Source organism: Ahaetulla prasina, chromosome 2, assembly GCF_028640845.1.
Source record: "Ahaetulla prasina isolate Xishuangbanna chromosome 2, ASM2864084v1, whole genome shotgun sequence".
NCBI lineage: Eukaryota > Metazoa > Chordata > Lepidosauria > Squamata > Colubridae > Ahaetulla > Ahaetulla prasina.
Window position 1 is genome coordinate 247,027,040 of NC_080540.1, and position 23,595 is coordinate 247,050,634.

Sequence of the window (23,595 nt, forward strand, 5' to 3'; positions counted from 1 at the left end):
GAAATGTATAGAATTGTTTGGTTAAACTGTATATGCTGCAAGCCATAACTTCTTTATTCCTCGGATTTTGGTACTTTAATCTTCTTTGCATTAATTAAAACAATGGAAAATCTGGTGTAAAAAATAACAATCCTATTATAACATAAAGCTTACACAACTTTATTAATCTGAAAGAGAAGATTTGGTTAAACAATAAATTATATCCAATAAATATGTGCTGCTGTTATGGTTATGAAATAGTGCTCTAATGCCTTTTTTCCGCAACAGATTACTAAAAGGATCTAATTTTGAATGTTGAACTTGGAAAGTACACATTACACTGAAATTGAGAAACAGCTATAACTCACTTACTTTCCCAGGTTGAAATGCAAGTCACATTTATTAAAATATATTAAAGATAGACATTCTATAAAAGGAAATTCAACCCTGATATTTTTGGTAATGGAGTTTGGCTAAACCCAAGTATTTAAAGTTCAGAAAAGACTTGTTGATCTAAAAAATTTGCAGTTTCTAAAAAGCACTTAGAGGGATGTCTTGATACTTTAAATCATTACACATTCCACAAGATAAATACACTAGATGATTTGGAATGATCTTATTCAGTTGGGAGCAAAGTACAAAATAAGAAGCAAAGATTCTCTAGCGCAGCGGTCTCCAACCTTGGCAACTTTAAGACTTGTGGATTTAACTCCCAGCAAAGCTGGCTGAGGAACTCTGGGAGTTGAAGTCCACAAGTCTTAAAGTTGCCAAGGTTGGAGACCCCTGCTCTAGTGCACTGAAGAAATTCTTGACCAATCCCTCAGGCCTCTTATTGTTAAAAAAAACACTGCTAAATACTACTACTGTGAAATTTCCAACTCACCTTCCAGAACAGAAAATCTGTTCTTGGGTATCAACAATGCCATTTCCTTAAGACCATCAAAGTTGACAAATGAAGCCACCAACCATTTCCTAGATATATGCAGGGCCAGGCAAGAGTTTCTTCTAGGTCCTTTATTATTGTTACTTTTTGTTTCAATTTTATAATGTTTATTCATATTTATATATTTTGTCTGCTACTCTTGTAATAGAAAAATGTGATTAAAAAGGTATGAAATACACAAATTTCAACTCTTTAATACTACATGTTTAATGAGACAGAGGTGCCTGGTTACTTTTTCTAAATGAGCAAATACATTAACTCAAGAGATTTATGAATTATATAGTGATGCTTCAGTCATGAGGTAATGAGATAAGGTTCTAAAGGCAAAAATGGTGATTACAGGTCATGCCTGATAAATACAGCTGAGGCTTGGATCATGCCAGTGATGACTTTCAGAATTGGTAGCATTGGTTTGTACAAAGGAATCAATGACTAGTTGACGTTGATGATAATCTTTTATAGCATGGGCCATCCTGAGAATTAGAATAAAGGACATTTTTATCCACACACCAGCAATACATCTTGTATATCATTTCATTTTGATTTGATTAAATATATGTGCATCTATATCATCAACACCAAAAACAGACCTTATAAATTGTTTGCTTTGTTTTTGTTAATGTTTTTAATTCAGTATTGTAAATATAATTTTTAACATTGGGATAACCCCTAAATCACCAAAACAAAGGAAGGAAATAGAGCCAATCATGAGCAGGGTAGGAAGGTCACCTTACCTAGTGTTAGATTAATTTTTGCTACATTTGCTCCAGCATTCAACTTATTCATTTATGGTGCCTTTCACGATTAATTATCAGATTTATATTTCCTCCCATCTCACACAATGCAACAATTTTCATGTGTTTTAGTTTTAAAGGACTTAAAAATTGGAAGTGGCCCAAGACGACTTTCAAGGAATAAATATTACTCTCAAGTGATGGGAATAACTGTGAATTTAATTTAATATAAAGTCCTGCCAACATGGTCAACTGAGATTAAAAAATATAAAACGCTTCAACATAAATTTAAAATTGATGATCTAATGCACATTTGCCCCACATAACCACTTAGTATGGTAGGACTTTCTTTCATGTAAATAATACATACTTATTGACTGTGCATCCTTACTCCATCATTTTATGCTCAGAGATAATGCTCACCATTCTAAGAAATGGGAAAAGGACTTGATAATATTATATCCACATAGAATGGAATAAACTCAGATAAGTCTTAAGCTTTTTGTACATCAGGAGATACTACAATCATATCAAATGGGTGGGTTTAGGAATAACTTTTAGCTTTCTGTCCATGTAGTAATCAACATCTAGACTGCCTGTATTTTTCTATGTTGTACAGCAGAAAATTGGAACTGAATTTGTCCTGTGTGATAGCTATATATGAACCTATTTTTGCCTTGAGTGAATGATTGCAAAAATTTTTAACATGGACAAATTGTATTGATTTTTTTTTTCTTTGTAATTAAAGTAAAGAATGCCTCTTGCTATACCATTTTTAATGTTTATGATTTCAAGCATGATAACTTTAGATAAGAGAGTGTCACTATTTCACTTGAAATTATTCATCAGTTATGAATAATATGTCTCATTCATTAAAGAGGACAGTTTTCAAAAACTCTACATTTTTCAAATGCTTTCCTTATGGATATTTTACAACATATATATCTACAGATTTATTTAACATTTCTGGGATCTCCTTGGCCAATGCAACACTGGCTAATGAAAACATTTATACAAAAAAGTGCACAAAATGTGAATTTTGAACCCATTGGAAATGAAATGTGCATTAGTCAGAGGAGGGCAACAATGGTCCTGGATCACCTTCTCTCTCTTGTCCTTTAGTCCTTTTAAATTAACATCAAGTCAAAAGAATGGCAATCCAACTGAACCTTATCAGGAACACATATTCGGGTCCATTGAGTCGTGCTGAAGAAAAAGGTGCAACAATAAACAAGTCCCTGTGCATTTGCAGTCATAGTTATGGGCAGAAAAGCCCTTGACATTTGTTGCTTTGGTATTAAATAGCAATTATAAAAGCTTTTAGAAATAAAGCAATACATGATGAGGAAGGGGCTGGAAATCCTACAAGGCTTGGATTTCTTGTCCATTGAAATCAGTCTCATTCTTAGTCATAAATAAATAATCTCTTTCCTGGTTTCGCTTCCATGCCAGGATCAATATCTCTTAACATCTTACTTATTTTATTACTGCTCTTGGTTTTCTGGGACTGATTGAAAGTTGCTCAGAGGAAATCTTTGGTTTTGCTTAAGTGTCCGTGACATTTAATCATGACTTTCCTTGCAGTTTAATTCCAACCAGTCAATCAGTTAATCCACTTCAATTGATTCTGTGCTCTCTGTTATTGGCTTGCACTCATTGGGCATCCTCTGGTGTCGACTCAGCTGGGTGGCTTGGGTGAAGCTCCGCTCACACCTCTCGCACCTGGAAAAGGGAAGAGAGAAAATTGAGAGTGGGAAGCTGCTCCTGGGGGGCACGGGGCTTCGTCTTATCACGCCTAATCAGAACAGACACTCAAAAGTGGCTTCAGATTTTACTGGCTCAAGAGGTTTAATTGGTGGCTACTTCCAAGGCCTTGATGCCTATGATGGGACAAGGCCTGTCTGATTCAGAACAAGGGAATCTGTCAATAGACAGGGGAAGGTGATTTCTCTAGAGAGGCCTGTCCTACTGTAGCTCTGATCACTGTCAGTTCAAATAGATAAAGAACAAAAAGAGATTTTTAGGAGTGAGCCATCAAAGAAGCAGCTTGTCTGCAGTTTTCTGCTCTGTAATCCCTCGGAGAAATTGATGACAAATAGAATTTCACCTCCTGCTAATTTAAAACCAGGAATCTTACCTATTGGAACAATCATGAAACTGGGAAGCAATAATCACTTTCTGTATTTCTCTGAAATTACTGTTTAGCCAGCATGATACAAAGGAGTGTTATCATGATTAAAAAGAGACTTTTAAAAATATTATTATAGAATCAGTATATTGCTGAAATGACCATTGTAATCTCCTCATAGATTTAAACGATGTGCCGAAATAATGAATACGTTTAAGATGCAGGCTTTCTGTATGAACATCCAAAGAGAAACAACTTCATCTCTTTTAGATAAGAATTGATTTTCCAAACTTTGGCCCTTCAATAATTTGACTTAATATTCAGCATAGAGTGTTTAACACTTGAGATCTATGAGATGTAAGCATTCTTTTCAATAGCTTCCATCTCAGCAATTATCCTGCTACCTACAGCCCTCTCAATAATTCAACTCTTACAATTTTACCCCCAGGTTCATAGCCAACCAACAACAACAACAAAAAAAATCTAGCAAGAAATCTGTTCTAGATCACTTAGTCCAATTATATGCTCTCCAAATATGTTGAACTACATGCTGGCTGTGAAATTAAGCATAAGATTTAAGCCAGTAAAGCTCTCATAGGTAGACCGTATTGGAATGAATAAAGCCTACATAAGAACTTCTTGAGCACATTAATTTAAATTGAGTTGACAAAGGAGATACTTACAAATTACAAACTACAGTTTTAACATAATGTCGATGGAATTATACATAATAATTAATTAACAGTGATTTAAGAAGCTTGCTCATAATCCAATGTAAAAAAAATATCCAAATGAAATGTAAGGAGATGCAGGTGCATCTTTCTATTGTAAACATTATATAGATAATGAATTGGTTCGTTATGGATACATAAAGAGCCATTTATAAATATATATAATTTCAGAATGAGATAAAGTATGTGTCATTTAAAAAAAAAAGAAAATTATGGCTTGAGAAACTTATGGCCTGAAGGTTACAAATTCATTCATCTTATCTCCACTCCCAGTCTAACATGTCAAGATCTCTAAGTTATGTTTCTTTGATTGTTTCTCTTAGAATATTTTAGCAGCCTGTTCTACTGTTAAAAACTGCACTGTGATCTTGACAAATGTAAAATGTCAGCTCTAATGTATCAGACCTATCAGCTCAATGAAAATAACTCAGAAGTATTGATCACCTAATGATTTCTAGTGTATTCATTAATGTCTATGTGCAGATCTTCCTCTCTCCAGAGTTCCTGAAATGCTGATGACACATTAGTGTGTTGCTGATTGTTTATTAGAAAACTGATTAGTTACTGGATTAGTGTGTCAAAATGTACTACCTTTCATTGCTTGATAAACTTACAAATTATGAATTTGTTTTTCATTATGAACACCTTGAAATCAATTCATTTTAGGCTTAGTTTCTATAGCACAATGCAGTGATCTCTACTTAGATTTAATTTTTTTCTTTCTCTTTTCTATACCAGCAAAGCTACAAATATGACATATATTTCATGTGCATATGTATAATGTCTGTTTGTCTCTCTGCCTCATATATCTATCCTCCAAGTCAGTGCTGATTCTAATTATTGCCTGGACAAATCCTTGCAGGTTTCTTAACAAGATTTTTCAACCATAGTTTGCTATTGCCGCCTTCTAAGGGCAGAGAGATTGACTTGCTTAAGGTTATCCAGCTGGTTTCATCAGGTTTCCATAGCTTAACCATTACATCAAACTGGTTCTCACCTTCTCACTACTGATGTCAGTGTTCCAGAAAACCCCTCCTGCAGAAAAGACTCGAAAGCCAACATCTTTCAAAGTTCTTTTACTAGCATGGGTAAACTGGCATGGGTGAAAACCAAAACTGGGGATTCTGGTTCCTCCCTCAATAATATAAACCCCAAAATCTCCACCCTCATGACCCCTCTGCCGGTCACATGCTCCAATCCTCAACCATCCCATGTCAAAGCATCACTCCAGCCACTCCTTCTCCAGATGCTAACTTAGCCTGACCTTGACTGGCAGGAAGAATGTTGTTTTATCTAATCATCCTTTGTACTACCACCCTCCTCCCCTCCTTTCCCACAGAGGAGAAAGTGGCAGCATGTGGAAGCCTTCGGCCTAGTATGGTTTCCAAAGCTGACAACTGAATTAATAAGCATATTATAAATCAAAGGCACAAGTGAAAACTGAAAACTTATGAAATGAGCAATGGATTTCATGCTCCTGGATCATAAAGTGAAACTTGTTCCTACATTAGTGTTACAATACCAAACCTATTTCAAGTAATTTCCATGTGGCATTCATACAATATCCAAATTTAAAAGGCGTGACCATCATTAGTCTAAGTCTATTTACTGAAACAAGGTAAATTAACACTTGGAGATTTAGGATTATTCATGATGCAACAAATAAATAAATCCTCCATACAGCTAATATTCATAGTGACCATTCTATACCTGTACGTATACCTGTACATGTGCGTATGTGCACTAACATGCCTATCATCACTATCATTGTATTTTTATTCTCTTATTCTTGTTCTTGTTTTTGTTTCACAAGTTCCAATTGATCAATCAGTCAATCAATCAATAGTATAGCCAATAGTTAAATCATTTTCCTTCTGTCCAAATGTATATTTTCATTTCTATTTTTTATGATAGAATACATAATGTATATTTATACTTAGATATGTAAATACATATACTGGAAATACAGAACTTGTGGGAAGGTACAATAACACACTATTTAACTAAATTATTCCAGTGCATTACTTTGTACATTTTAAACTCTTACATATGCTATTCCGTAAATTTTAATACAATATATCTATCTGCTGAGTAAAGATATTGGTCTTACACAAAACCGTATTTTCATTTAAATATCCATTAAAAATGGATTTAGCAGTTGCTTTTTCATTACATACGGTAAACGTTTTAACGTTAACTGAAATACGTATATCAAATATTGGCAAATTCTTTATGTAAAAATCTTGCATTCAAATACACTCATAGTACATATATAATTAATGTGATTCACGTCTATCTTATGGAATAGGTTCCTAAGCAGTTTATTTCATGGATGGAACTAAACTGAAGCCACTCCATTTTAATTCAAATGTTTTAGGAAATAAAAAAGAGAAAGAAAATATAAAGGAAAAATATGTGGCATTGGCTCTTAGTGATGCAAATAGTAGATTTATTGGAAACATGACAAAAACAGAATGTTATGTGGGTGGAAATTAAATGGAGTCAACAAGGTTACATATAAGTAACATCTTAACATTAAAAGAAATCTATTTTCCATTTTGACCCGGAAGCCTGTACAATTAATTACTAAAATCTATTTACACAGCAACTACATAAAATCAATCTGAACTGCTAGTTTTTGGCTTCCTTTTCCATTGGCTGTATTAATCCAATGTAATGGTTCAGTAGCCGCCATTTGTTGACACAGCACTCTTGTGTCATTCTAGACTGAAGCTGAACACTGATTGAGTTGGATTTTGGAAAACATGGCACTCGCCTTCTTCTCTTCGTACTCTGGGCATCCCAATGAGATGGCCAATCATGATTTTTATGAAGCTTAAGTAACTTGGTATTTAAATGGTTACATTTTTATATGGTTTACACGCCAAAGCAACCAAAGCAAGTGGTTATTATAATACAATATCAGCGAACACATAGTTTTAGTGTGAATATGACAACGGCTGTCAAAAGTTATTCAATAAAAGTTGTTCAACAAAACTATTCCACAAACAGAATCTGAAACGGTATCTCCAGTCCAGGTTCTTCTATGTGATAAGGTTTCTCAAATGATACTTTGTTGTTAGTATCAATATAAAGATATTTTAGTGGTTACTGGCCTCTGCAATTAGTTTGTATGTCTGTGTGCACACCTTTGAGTCAGTTTATTATTATTATTATTATTATTATTGTTGTTGTTGTTGTTGTTGTTGTTGTTGTTGTTGTTATTTACTTTATTCATTAAACATGAAACTCAGTCAACTGAAGATTCAAAAATGCATCACAAATACCATTGACTGGTGCTGGTGGTTAATACGGGTTGCTGCCAGTGTCCTAGGTATCAACCAAATACCTTCTTAAAATATATGATGTTCCAAGTAGCATAGTTTTTTGCAGTTCTGCTGGTGTTATTGCAGGAAGCTGCAATTTGTTGATATATCTTATAAAATTCTTGGACATGGTACCAAGTGCCCTGATGACAATGGGTATCATTGTTGTTGTTGTTGTTGTTGTTATTATTATTATTATTATTATTTCTAGCAACTACCTGGACTGGTTCCTGTAGTTTTCTTGACAAAGCTTTTCAGTTGTTTGCCATTTTCTCCTTCCTAGAGCTGAGAGAAAGCTGTGACTAGCTTACGGTCCACCTTTGTGCCTAAGGCAGAACTAGAACTCATGGTTTCCTGGTTTCTAGCCTGATTCTTTAACTACTGCACCAACTAGCTATTCCACAATTAGTAGTGGAATCAATTGCAAATTTATTGATAATTTTAAAAATATGTTCTTTCAAACTTACTTGATTTAGCTGAACTTCTTAAAACATAAAAAATCAATAGCAAATCTTGTTTTTCTATGCACCCCAAACCTAAGGTGTCTGTCTCAACCACATCTTGCAAAACAACCAAATCTCAGCATGGAATTCAATTCAGTTATAGTAATGATAAAATAGAGAAGGACAGACTCTCTAGCCCCTTTCTGCTGCTTTTAATTTTTTTCATAAAAAATTTTTTTTTGCTGTTCTGTTTTGACTAGTTTTGGGAATTAACATACTAAAGGTTCATGAGGGGAATACCTGAACCAGAATAGATTGGTCGGTGAATATTGTTGAATTACAAGTCTTATCAGTCCTGGTGAGCATCACTGTAGGCCAAAACTAAGGTAATTTGTAGTTCAGTATCCACAACCATGTTTTCCACTCCCAAATTCCACTCTAAAATATTACTTTTACTTAAAATTCCTACATATTACCACAATATAAAATGATATAATCATACACTTGTGTAGTTTGTTTTTCCTATTTAAAATATTTCTGTCTTAAAAGTATGCAATCACTGTTGCTTTGATGCTCACTGATTGTTCCCTGCTTGATATTCCTCAATAGACCCTACATGGCATATGCCTGAAAAATTATTTATTTTGGCATTCTTAGATACTATTACTGGTGAGATTGCTATGGAAAATTTTTAATAAAACCACCACCATTTTCTGGTGAAATTACAAGATTATGTAACTGAGATAATGAGAGACAAAGGATGCAGAGGTAAAATAAAGGTAGAGGTAGAAATAAAAATATGTAAATATATGAATACTATCATAATCCTTAAGGACGCAACTAGAAAGTTGACTCCTGTCCACATATTTTCTCCTAAATAAGTGCCACTAAAATAAAGAAGGAACACGGCCAGGTTCACATTGGTTTAGTATTCGGAACTGAATTCAAAAGGGACATCTCAGAAAGGGTAAAATCTAAATCTGGAATATCCTAGTGTTCTCTTCCTGCTCAACTGAGTCTTTGATTACTTACTTAAATGGTTTCTCCCCTGTATGTGTCCGGATATGATTGTTGAGTGTAGTAGCACCAGCAAAGGCACGACCGCAATAGCCACACTTGAAAGGTCTGTCACTGGAGTGAGTGACTACGTGGTTCCGGAGCTCTGAAGGTTGGGAGAAGGATTGGGAGCAGTGTCCACACTGATAGGGCCTGCAGAAAATAAGAAACACCCAATGTGATCACTACTTCTTTTGTTTTTTTAACTGCAGCACATGGAAAATCATTTGGGTGGTGCCGCCAAGCTTTGATTGCTTACTTCAAAAGGGAATTTAATAGTGAGCTTTCTTAAAATTTGAAATGTTCTCCTTCTCATCTTCCCTAATGATGTCCTCCACATGTGATAAATATCATATCCTATAAACCAGGTGTCTCCAATCTTGGCAACTTTAAGACTTGTGGACTTCAACTCCTAGAATTCTTCGGCCAGCTTTCCTGGCTAAGGAATTCTGGGAGTTGAAGTCCATAAGTCTTAAAGTTGCCAAGATTGGAGACACCTACTATAACCCCTAGCAGGCATTGTTATGCTTGCTAGACATTGCAAAGTCCAAAACATTTGAGGAACATCAAATTAGGGACGTGTTATCTGTATAGCCTTTTTGTTTTAAATAGTAGGGAACCTCAGTTTCATATAAGGTCCTTATGAGAAAACATTTTGCCTCCTTTCCTCACAACAAAATTTTGAGTGTATTACCAACTACAAACAATAGTATCTTTGATTCTTCTAAGAATGTGTAATAGAGTTGTTACATATACTCAAAGAATCCAACAAGATTGCTCCAATCATTTTTCTGTTTGAAATCTCTAAGGCAGGTCATCTTTAATAAATCAGGGACTTGGAGGATGGTCGGCGCCTGGAATTCAATCTTTCATTTGAAAGCTTATAGTGCTGAATATAATGATCCTTCTACACTAAGAATTATCAGTGACTATAGAATCTAAATACAGGCTTTACTCATTAATTCTAGAAGACTCTTAGAAAAGCTTGGAGTTATTTAATACAATCAAGCTAGACTAGGCATTGTTTGACTTTATTGCGCTACATGTGTGTTCCTTATTCAGTAGTGCCACTGTCACACAAAGGACTCAGGTATATAGCTTGGATATGTCTTCAATAATACCAATGAATGTATATGAGCAGCCCCCCTCCCCTCAGCCCTGTACTCAGTAGGTAAAAATACCATTAGAAAAAGGACAAAAATGAATGGAATAAATCTGTTACTTCTAATATTACACATTAAAAATGTATTGGTAGTGTAGAGACCTTTCTGGATAGAGAAACATCTCAACAGTATAAAGGTTGAAGCATATGTCAGTTTGTTTTGCATGTGGTTATGCCAACTGAAGGGAGGGGAGATATATAAAAGCATCATGTTTACTTAAAATGCTATTAATATCCACAAAAGCAATGCAATGAAAATATAAATATTTTTATTTAAGTCTTCTGCAGACTGTAGTCTTAAAGGCAGAAATTCAGTGCAAGGTAATAATTAATATTTATGAAGACCTCCATGAATTGAAACCAAGATTTCTTATGTGTTCCTGTCATCTGTAATCATGTGATTATCAAAAAAAAGATTTGCTTGGCAGCAAGAGAAAAACATGACACCTTGGTTCTAGAAATCCCTTCCACAGGAAGTTCAATAGGCCCAATTCTTTCAGAGTTTGCTATTAGAATGAAATCAATTAGTGGGGCTAAGATTTATTTTTCAATCTACATTCTTTTAAAATTTCTTTGTTTTAAAAGAACTTCAGGTTCAGAAAGAAAACATTGCCATGAAAATATTTCCTATTACGACAAACACCCATACCAAACTTTAGACTCTTAGATCGAAGATATTTTGTGCAAACGGAACAGTGAGAGAAATGAGAAACAACACTGCTCTTTCCAGAACAGGATTGCAGCTGAAGCCCTAGTTGAAGGAATAGAATAGGCTAAAGTGTACTGATATTTTCCTCAAAAGAAAATAAGCATCAAACCAATCATCTAGTTAAAAACAGTTCACTTTGCTGTATAACTGTCATGGATGAAATACTAACAATTAGTAAAATGGATAGGAAAAACTACAGCTCTCTGTCCCCAAATCTCTTAACAGATTCACAAAATGCTCAGATTAAAAAAGTCAAAAGTGATATGATCATAAGAGTCATTCTTATTGGTGTACCCCACTGAATCTAATCCTCTTTCTTCTCCTTCCCACCATAGTATTTTGTCCAATGCAGTTATGGGTTTTTTGTTAACGTAGCTCCATCAGGAGGAGTGAAGTTTTAAGGTTATAAAATAGGTTATACTGATCTGCTGCCCCAAATTATCCCATATATCTGAGAGTTCGGTCTTTATCTCAGTGTGATGCAAAGCTCTGGTTAACAATTGTAAAGAACTTAAAGCAAGGTATTTAAAGAAAATTAAATACTTTGGACACGGTTGGGACCCCATAATATACAATACATAAAATTGTGATCTGCCCTTCCTAGAGCAGAATTGGGATGTTCTAAGTCAGAGTTATCCTTTATTCTGGTTGTGCAGTATAGAAAATAATTTGTTTTGCAACAGCATTCAGGTAGTTCTTGATATCCATAACAGCTCCTCACTATCATCTGTTGCCATCCCCAGTTTTCCACCATTATGTCCACCTTAAATGCTAAAGTTCCTTGAACACCTCGGTACTTACTTGTTACCTATATTAAATATCAGAGTGTGTAACTGAAATATGTACATATTCTATTTTTTGCACTACCTTCCCCATGTCACATTTCAGAATGTACATGTATATGGATATGCACCATATGCACCAAGACAAATTTCTTGTGTGTCCAATCTCACTTGACCAATAAAGAATTCTATTCTATTCTATTCTATTCTATTCTATTCTATTCTATTCTATTCTATTCTATTCTATTCTATTCTATTCATACGGATAGTGCTGTAGACATCTAGATCATATTAAACATCTAATATTATTTAGACCTTTCAGGAGAGAATATGAATTAGAAAAAAGTTCATTGGAGAAGATGATGCATGACAGCACCTTTCAAGTGATAGTCTGAAGGACTATCATATAAATCTATTACCCTAGACCTGAAGTCAAATAATATAAATAATTTAAGTTACAGGTTGGTTTTCCACTGAACATTACAAATCTTTTTTTCAGCAATAAGAACTATACAGCAAAAGAATTAAACTTTTAGAAAGAGATAAGTTTTTCTCTGCTGCAGGAGAAATTGGGCCTGATCTAGCAGTATGACGTGTGGGATTGGTTTAGAAGGCCAATTTAAAGAGGTTATACAAATTCTCACACCTCTTCAATGCAAATAATCTGTTTCGCCTCAAAGAAGGCTCAGATAGCTACATTGCTATTTCAAAGCTAGAAGAAATATTACTTTATAGCTGCAGAAAAACTTGGACTGGTTGTCTTTTACACATCTTGGAAGTCCTATTTCATAGTTACAATTTTTTAATTTTGCTTTCCAAAATTAGAAAAAAAAAAAGAATTCATTTTCCCTTTTGCTAGACAACTCCAAATTGTACCTTCCTTTTGTTGAAAATGCTTTATGTTGCCAATGGAAACTTCAAAGCTTTAAGCATATTTACTCAATTGGCTATTTTATTTATTTATATTTAGCTCTACCAACCTCTTTTATTTTTTAAAAAAATAAGGATATATCTTTAGGTGCCTCAATAATTTTAGACCTGAGGAACAAGCATCTTAAACTACAATTTGTAAAACCTGTAATGTTAATGTACACTGATGTCTTACCAGCGTTTTGTTCTGAACAAATATGTATTGCTGAAGAGCTAAAACAAAAGAGCAAAGGAAAGAGACAATGGTGACCAAGCACACAGAACAATTCAATTAAGTGTACGATAAAATGTTATCCCTCATTCGTCAGCTGGACTGCTTAATTGTGACTACTTGCATCACTGATCACCAATACTATTATTTTACAGTGCTTCAGAGCACTGATCACAGAATTTTTCTGCTTGATTAATGACCTAGCTTTGGTCAATAGTTCAATACTATATTATTTTAATTACATTATAAAATCTGTAATGAGTGTTCCAGAACAAGTTTCAAATGTAAAGTTCTATAGCTTTAAGATACAAGTTGAACTGAGATTATGTAGGGATTTAAATTTTCTTTACATTAATAATAATCAGATTTCCAAACATTATTTGATCATTTCTTATGTAAATGTTTGTAGGAAAGGGGAAAAAGAATTCTTTTCTTTTCTGCTGAACTACCGTAAAGAACTTTCTGTAAACCCTAATGGTAATGCTACTAATTAAAGGATTTATGCATGCATGGATTAGATAGACATAGACAGACAGACAGATTCATGCCAGTAAATGAAAAGAATTGTCGTGCAGAACCCAGAACTATATACTGAGAAGGATGATGCAGTATTCTCAAAGCTGATACTGTATCTTTATTGTCCTAAATTTATTTAGCACTCTGGTATTAAATTTGGTTTATTATTTGATCATTTTCATACTAATGATAGATAAATAGATGATAGATAGATGACAGACAGACAGATAGATGATAGACAGACAGACAGACAGACAGACAGACAGATGATTGACATATAATAGATAGACAGACTATAATAGATAGATGATGGATGGATAGATAGATGGACAGACTGTCTATAGTAGATAGACAGACAATGATCGATAGATGATAGATGGATAGATAGATGACAGATAGATAGATAGATAGATAGATAGATAGATAGATAGATAGATAGACAGACAGATTAGAGAGAGAGAGAGAGAGAGATAAACAGACAGTCTATAATAGATAGAAAGACAGACAGACAGACAGATAGATAGACATACTGTCTATAATAGACAGACAGTATGATAGATAGATGATAGATAGACAGACAGACAGACAATAATAGATAGATGATAGATAGATAGATAGATAGATAGATAGATAGATAGATAGATAGATAGATAGATAGATAGATAGACAGATGATAGACAGACAGATTGAGATAGAGAGATAGAGAAATAGACAGAGAGAGAGAGAATAGGTAGATAGATGATTGATAGATGACATACATAGATACAGGGGAAGGGAAAGGGAAAGGGAAAAAAACAGAGACAGAGACAGAGACGGAAAGATGATATAGATAGATATGATTTCTCTAGTATCTATTTACAGGACATTATTGTGCTTTGAAGTGGAAGGCTTTTGGTCTGGGGGCACTTCATTAGGACATACTATCTCTGAGCTCTGAAAATCCTATGGCTTTTATCACACTCACTTGTTTTATTCTTTCTTTTACATAATTAATAATGGAACCTTTATATATGCTTCTTTCTTCATTCCCCCCCTTGTCCTGCCATTCAGACTTCATATAGAAAATGTGCAATGTATATAACATTTTTGGATGTTGAAGTTTTGGAAGTAGCTGCCTTTCATACAAAGCTCAATGTAAATAGATTTCAGGCTTCCAAAAAAATCAGATATTTTACATTGCATTAATATTACATATTAAATGTTATATTCTAATGCTTACTCTTATGATAGGAAAGCAATTTCAGTTTTTGTTCAAAGGAACTATTCATTTTTATACAGAAAATGAAGCTAACAAGTCAAATGTACAAAAATCTACTAAGGATTAAATATTTCACTATAGTGTATTCTTTTTTCTTGGAGCACTTAATAATAACAATAATAATGTGCTGTAATAAGATATTTTTAGTATTAGATTCTTTTAGTAAAAAGAAACCAAGATGTGCTGTAATCATCATGAATTGATTTTTTGAGAATGAGTGGGATCATTAACATTTATTAGCCCCTGGTTATCTATTTTTTAACTGGTACCACAATAAACAAATAAGTCACTAAATAAAATCAATTAATTCCTTATTTCAAGGTGATTAATTTTTTTTCTGCAAAATAAAATCATTCTTTGTTTATAAACAATAATCTCTCTGAAACAATTGCAACTGAATAAGAGATATACTAAGCCCTTAACATTTGTCAGAAAACCTGCAGATATTATACTTTCAAGACTATCATTTTTCATAAAAGAAATGCATAGTGATTGCTCAGTGATTTACTTAATAAATAGGAATAATTTTCTGTAATAGAGGCTCTATTATGATGAAATCACTTCATGAGATGAAGAGAAAAGATTTTTTTTTCCAAACGAAGTCCCTTCCAGGTATTCTGCTCATATTTGTTAAATCTAAGCTTTCATAAATAAAATAAAAAAGATTATTGGCATAAGGAAATAATATTCAGCTGTATCATAGTGATATTAGACAGAAATACCTCACATATCTAGAATATTAAACTATGAACAAGTAACTCTACAAGCTTTTTAGAAGCAATTATGCAAGAATAATTGAATGTTAAATTTGAATTATTGTCAGTTCTTTGATTCTATAGTAAGGGTATGCTCAGAGGAACAAATCCTGGTAAGGTGTCCATCATTATTTTACATTCTTTTCAAAAAACGTGATGGGAACAAAGAAGATAACCTACAGTGACTAAAGCTATTGGCATGGCTAATGCAGAATTGGGGTAGGGGATGGGTAGCTATGCTTTTGGTAATAACATATGTAACTTGCAATATTTTAGACATAACTTTCTAAATATAATGGGAAATATGAACAGGAGGATGCTGTTATTCTCATGTGCTGCTTATGAGAGGCAGGTAGATTTCTGGATAGCAATAGCAATAGCACTTAGACTTATATACCAGTTCATAGTGCTTTTACAGCCCTCTCTAAGCGGTTTACAGAGTCAGCATATTGCCCCCAACAATTTGGGTCCTCATTTTACCCACCTTGGAAGGATGGAAGGCTGAGTCAACCTTGAGCCTGCAGGCAGCTGGCAGGCAGCAGAAGTAGCCTGCAGTACTGCACTCTAACCATTGTGCCACCATGGCTCATAGTTACTATCAAACAGAAATGATGGACAAGATTGCATTGTTCTTAAAATCAAACAAGATACTCCAAAGAATATACCTGAGGAAAATTTCATATACCATCACACTAAAAACACAAGCCTACAAAACACTATTTTTCAACCACTACATTATGGCTCATTTGTGCGCTGTAAAAGATCCAAATCAGTGAACCAAAATAAATGATAGGAAGTACTGTACAGTCAGAACCCAGCCTCTGTGGCATCACCAAGGGTCCAGCTGCCTCCATTTCTCCTTCCAAGTCCCAGCAACTTGTGGCGTCATGACAGGACACACACCACATCATATGTGTGATGAAACATATTTGATCTGATGTGCTCATCAGTAGATGACAGGAAGTGCTGCACATTCAGATGGTCCTCGACTTACGACCACAATTGAGCTCATAACTTCAGTTGCTAAGCGAAACAATTGTTAAGCAAGTCTTGCCCCATTTTGTGACTTCTCTTGCCACAATTGTTAAGTGGATCCCTGCAGTTCTTAAGTTAGTAACAGGGTTGTTAAATGAATCTGGCTTCCCCATTGACTTTGCTTGTCAGAAGGATCACGGTTGCCAAGCGTCAAAATTTGGATCACATGACCAAGGGATGCTGCAACCGCCAGAAGTGTGAAAATGTCACTTTTTTCAATGCCGTTGTAACTTCAAATGATCATTAAATGAATTGTAAATCAAGCACCTTGTATTAGCACATATCTCATGATATAAGCTTGAACAGACTGTATTTATTATTCCATCAATATATTATACATGTAACATTTAATTTATCAAATTAAAATTTGCTACAATTTTTTTTTAATTATATAAGAAACTGTCAGGAACAATATCAATATATGTATATTAAAACATATATTTATCATTGAAAATGCATGGTAGACGGTGCATGACATTAAAGAAATAATGATGTGTATTGGAAGAACTGCTTTTTAATTAAAATGCATTATGAAAAAGTTATTTTTAAAAAATCACTTTGATTGAAGGCTTCTGCTTACCCCTTTCTGGAGCCCCCCAAATGGGATTGTTGGGAATTTCTGCAGCAGAAAAACAGAAGAGAAAAGGGATTTCTAATCCTGGTTCATGAATAATGGGTAAGATTGTCGAGAACCAGGCAAAACAAACAAACACGCAAACCAAATCGTGGAAACCGCTTAGCCAATTACTTCTAGAGGTGCTTCTAAATTTTAGACTTTAAGTTGATTTCAGAAGAAGCGTTAAATTAATTAGCAATTTAAAAATGCATTCTAACGTGAGAGTAAGAGCATCTAGGGAGAGAAGGGGGTGTAAAAAAATGTAGATGGCACCCTGAATGGCTTTCTAAGTTCTACCCCATTTTTATATGAGAAAGAACCTCTTTTGTTTCTTTTTTTATTCTTCCTCTCCCATACCTGGTAAGAGATTATGTAACCAAAATGGTGAAAACTGTTTCCAGAAATCTAATTACTATAAAATTCAAATTTCTTACATACAAAACTTGAACATATCGTGTTTCCCCGAAAATAAGCCCTCCCTGAAAATGTTTAACCGCATACGCAGCCAGTCCCCGCCATTTCCTCTCGTTAAGGTTAGGGAGACAGAGCTGGAAATCAGGTAAGACAGCAAGAGAAGCCCTGTCTTTCTCCACGCGCCCCAAAATAATAAGACCTCCTCCAAAATAAGGCCAAGAGCTTATTTCAGGGTTCAAAAAAAATATAAGACAGGGTCTTATTTTGGGGAAAACACAGTACTTAATTTCTGCCATGGGGAATTTACTGTCTACCATACATTTTTAAAGGCTGAAGCTGCTGCTTTTAAAATTGTATAACATATATTATATCATATAATTAATCAATATTAATTAATATAAATAAACATACATTGTTCTCATATCATTACTCTGAAAAAATAATGCCATTAATTTTTTGCTTAAAATGCATTTTCCACAATTCAAACCATATCATAAAGAACGTAAGACCCTTTTACTGCATTATTATTAAAAGGGATTGGCTTCAGATTTCTGGAGAGTTAAGGAAGGCTGTTGTGTTATCCTATAGAACAGCTATTAGAAAGAGCACAAGATGTGTAATTATCTCCTGGAAATAACTAGATATAATCAGTCATAGTAAACCACCTCAGATGATTTCTTAATTTTTTTCTAATTAAAAAAATATTAGGTTTAAATTAAAATAGATACTTATTGTCTAGAATGGGAATAGAAAATCCAAATGAAAATATTCATGCAACATATATTGTAAATGAGACAGTTTAAAGTTACTACTATACTAACGCTATACTATATTATACTGTACTACTACTGTTACTACTGAAAATAGGCAAAACACCATGCTCTTTGTGAATATATTTCTTAGTGGAAATAAAAGGTACTTGCAAAACAACTCCCCCCCCCTTTTGAAATGCCACGTATTCTCTATGCAGAAAAGCACTTGCACTCTGCCACTATAATCATGCTACAGGCACTGAATGTCTCTGTCCTTGTCACAAATCACTCAGTTATTTTACTGTCAAATCTACTTGAGCAACCATCCATAAAATATCCACAAACCAGTTCAAGTTAGTGAACTACACAGGTGAAAAGTAACCAAGGGAAGAACTGACTTTGGATCTGCAAACCTATCTCTGCTACTGTTGAGAAGTAAGGAAAGATCTATCGTACTCCTGTTCAGAAACAATGGTGAAAGGGTTGGGTCAAAGCACTGGCAAGTCAAAGGCGTTACTATCAAAGCAGGTGGATTTTTAATCTGTTCTGGTGTTTGACACTCTGCCTAGGGCGGAGTGGTTCTCAGCCTGTGGGTTGGGACCCCGCTGGGGGTCGAATGACGATTTGCCAGGGGTCGCCTAAGACCATCAGAAATATGGGAAATATACTTGCGAGTCGAAGAATCGCGCTTCAATGGTTGACTCCACAAACCAGCTGCAGGCTCTTCAAATTGCTAGCCGAATTCAGCTTCAGGTGCGATGAATTAAAAAAGAGAGAAATCTTTGCTCTGATGTCTCCCTCTCAAGCCAGCTGCAATCACTCCCAATCGCTAGCCTATTCTGGCTTCAGGCGCAATAAACTTAATAGGGGAGGAGTCTCCGCTTTAATACCTCCGTCCTCAAGGCAGCAATCGCAAGCAGTTCAGATTGCTAGCCAATACGGCTTCAGGCACGATAAATTCAAAACGAAAATAATTTTATGGTTGGGGTCGCCACATTGTGGGGAATTTTATTAAAGGGGTCGCCACATCGTGGGGAATTGTATTAAAGGGGTTGCAGCACTATAAAGGTTGAGAACCACTGGCCTAGGGGAACATGACTAGGCAGTCCTTTTATTGGCAATTTAAGAACAGTTACATAAGGTTCATATTCCACTCTTTAGTAATAATTCCAACAGCAACTATCCTTTGACTGAGTTGAACAATGGTTTCTATCAAGCATTTTGCTTCAGAACAACTTGGAACAAAGCATGAGCTCCTACTGTTTTGCAAACCAAAGTCATTGCGTCTATAAGAGCAAAGTGACAGTAGTGCTTTACGTCACTCTGCTCTAGAATCTCTTTCAAGACTTTTTTCTGCAGATCTCAGTTGATGTGCTTCCACACTAGATTAGGCTTGACAATGCACAAATCCACAATGCAAGCCAGAAGGTTTAAGCCCTACCGATACGGGCTGAAGATCTTTCAGGCTAGGTAGGCTGCAAGGATTCTGAAAACTTCCTATTCCCTAAAGCACTTTTACAGTGTTGGGTCAGAAGTCTGAGACAAGCCTTCTCTCACAGCGCTGAAGGCTGCACAAATGGCTTTATTAAGATGAAGAAAGTATCCTCTTTATCTCCATGCAATGAATCACTTTGCTAGAAGTGAAGGCGTACGCTTTGTATGGGCCTAATAATTACTTAGTATTAAATGCTAATTAAATTATTAAACATATATAACAACAGTATTAACATCATATTATTATCAAGAACTACAAGTATTCCCCTAGAGTTGTAAATATATGCACTGGGGAAATTTCTTTCTCTTTTTTTTGAAATATTTTTTTTAATTTTATAAACAGACATACAATACATAATCAATCATTCAGTGTGTCATCTGTGGGCATCTTTTGTGTCTTTTTCTTCTTACACCTCCTATATTCATCATTTCTTGGTATTATCCATTCATTTATTATACCCTTGTCCCCACATTGTTTATTTGTTATAACATTCTACCCTATATATATATATATATCTTCACTAACCAATGGTAAAAATGTGCCCATATCTTAAAATATTCCGATTCCTCTCTTTCTTTGATTACCAAAGTCAATCTATTCATTTCTGCACAATCCAATATTTTCTTAATTACTTCCCCCTCTGAAGGGATTTTCTCTGCTTTCCATCTTTGTGCAAATACTATCCTCACTGCAGTATAATCAAGTAGCACTGGGGAAATTTCTTGATTGTCCCCAAGTCTGGTTTCAACAGTCTCCACTGCATAGCATCTATGACCTTGATAGGAAAATATTATTCATTTCATCTATTATAAGATATTTTACAGTGAGGCCACAAATAATTTCCCAGAAAATCCATAAACTAGTTATTGATTAATCCAGACCAAAAAAAATGTTTAGAGTGTATATATAGGAAATGAAATTCTTATCATATATTACAAGATAGAGGAATAGTTGACCAAAGGCTATTGTTTCTTAAGGAAGATTTAAGAATAGTCTCTATTCTTTTGATACAGAATTGTGAAAATCTCAATTTCCAAGTTTTCCTTATTCCCCTAGCTATTTCTACTCTCAACAGACAAACGCTACTTTTGTAAAATAATTTTAATATTGCATTCCGTTTTTGGGTCCAGAAAGCAAACCCAGAAAGCTGCTTAGAATGAGATTTTATCCAGCTCTGTCTTGTGTAGGTTAAATGTTTAAAGAAGAGGTTTTCCCCCTAATCCCATGAATTGCTGCTAGAGTTGACCTACTACTGAACTGACCCTTCTCCCAAGCAGTTGGGAGCACATAAGATGAGTCAAAACAAACCTTCACATCCAAGAACACTGTGATAACCTTATATTAGTTCAGTGTGGATCTGTTGGCAGTAAAAATTTTCAAGATCTGTATCCCAACCTAAATCTTCTCAGATGAACAATGACACTATAATGATATTGACTAAGAATCACACTTTATATAATTGCTTTACTCAACTACAAAAACATTGACAAAAATTGCAAGCACAATATTCTCACACATGCAATTATATTCTTTATTTGGTGAGAAAAATTTAGCTTGCTAATAGTAATCTATTATATACATCATTGGAAAACTGAAAAAAGTATAAGTACTGACTGCTAGAGGTGATGATTGAAAGATATACTTTCTAATACTGTGCTCGCATGCTTTGGACTATTCATAGCTTACATTTCCTAACCAGTTTCTTATTGTAATATCTGAAAACGGCCACAGAATATATAAATTGCTTAAGTACTAAAAGCAAAAATAACGGGTGTAGATTTCCATTACTACTAAGCGGCAGAGGTAAATGAGTTTCCATGTTTTTTTCTATCTCCTTAATACGTGTGGAATCTCCAGATAAATTCAAACATTGTTCTTTTGTAAAATGTGATGAAAAATGCCCTCCTTCATCTCACTTCAGACTTTGCCCAATCTTATAACCAAACAACCTAAATGGCTGCTATTTGAAGACTATTTTGTGAGCGTCAGCATTAATACAAGGTTACAGTTAAGATTCAGTGATAGGTTGAGCCATGCTTAGGAACATTATTATAATTTAGTATGATTAAGTGTGCAAATAAATTAATTGTGGAAGGCAATGGACATTCGAATTTTAAAAAATGGCATGCTATCTTACTTTTTTAATCCTCAAAATGGTTATTGTAGATGCTTTAATTATGGCTCAATGTTTTGCACATTTTAATGCAGTGAGGATAGTAACATGAATTTGACTTTAATCCAAAGATCTGATTTCTTACAGGCAAAGAATATTTGATGTACACTACCGTACATGTTTAAATATTTCAGAAAATTAGCTAATTTACTTCAGTGGAGAAATTACCATTAAATACATATATCTCACTATACAATCTATTCACTTTATTGAAATGAACAAAAAAAATTGAGAGACCTATGTATCCATTCAAACATATTTAGATCTCTGGTTAAACTCCTTTGGAAATTTTCAAGCAACATTGAAAAGGCCTTTTTCCCCCCCTCTTGGAAATGATCATCTATTATTAATTCAGCACATTTATTAATTTGTTCTAATGCAAAACCCACATAGAAGGTTTACTGAAAAAAGCCCTGAGATTCTTTTAGTAGTAAATATGATTAATGTATTTTGATGAGATTCCTATAAAATGATAAAAGATTTATACTCGGCAATGAAAAATATTAAATGTTTACTAAAACGGCACATCAGCTTTCAAAACTTCTCTCTAATCTGCTAAGGCTCCTTTTCATCACTGAGGTAGGATAAGAACAATACTTGTGGGTTGTTTCTCAAATGATTGTTCCAGGATATTCAATCATTTTTGTTAAAGCACCTCTTTGTCACTAAAGGAACAACAAAATCCCATACAATATTTTTATTGGGTTAATTTGATTTTTGCCTTTTGTGCTGCCAGCTATCACGATTGTCAAATAAACCAGATTTGATTCATAAATAATAGTTCCATTATCTCTACCGGGCCACCGGTCAGGATACCTGAAATTTTAATTCACTTGTTCAGCTAAATTTCATCCTCAGTTCATGGCCATAAAATTCTGTATTGACAAACTTTCAACCAACTTTGACTCTGAGGTATCTAGTCAACATTTTTCTTCGGTGTGGATATTAGTTTATTGAATAAATGGCATCTGTTTTCCTCCACATCACTAGTGGAGTAGGTATTTCCTTTTGACAGCTTTGCACGATTTATGGCTTTGCATGCTCTGAAGAAAAATAGTGCTAAGCAAAAAATTCCAATTCATTACCCCTTAGTACTTAATTAAGTTCATACACATTGCACACTATAGGTGAACCCTGAAATGGCTATGACAGCTGCTGAGCCACAAGTTATATTATCTCTCAAAGATAAAATGACTTTTAATTATCTTGACCTGTTTTTCCCCATCTGGTATATCCATATATTTTCCTTCTATTTTGTCCCCCTCCTCCACTTTCCAGGATATGTACCAAACTAAGATTATATTCTTAGCCATTTTCTCTTATCTGTGTCTTTAGGTGCTCAATATTTTTATAAATAATAACACTAACCTACAGCCATTATCTGTATGTTTCATACAGCTGCAGATGAATTGCCCTGCACAGGTTTCTCCTAATAACGCTTTGTTGC

The 23,595-nt window shown here is 34.4% G+C and overlaps 1 protein-coding gene across 1 annotated transcript in view; it reads right to left on the reverse strand.

Annotated features, from left to right (window-relative positions):
- Window positions 1-1,413: 1,413 nt before the first annotated feature.
- The window catches only part of PRDM6 (PR/SET domain 6), a 100,514-nt gene continuing 78,332 nt past the window's right edge, over window positions 1,414-23,595 (reverse strand). Inside the window, exons 7-8 of the mRNA XM_058173475.1 lie at window positions 9,317-9,493; window positions 1,414-3,378 (exon numbers count right to left, since the gene is read on the reverse strand). Of these exons, the coding sequence (XP_058029458.1) occupies window positions 3,264-3,378; window positions 9,317-9,493 (292 nt within the window). The 3' untranslated portion in view covers window positions 1,414-3,263. The remainder of the gene's footprint in view (window positions 3,379-9,316; window positions 9,494-23,595) is intronic.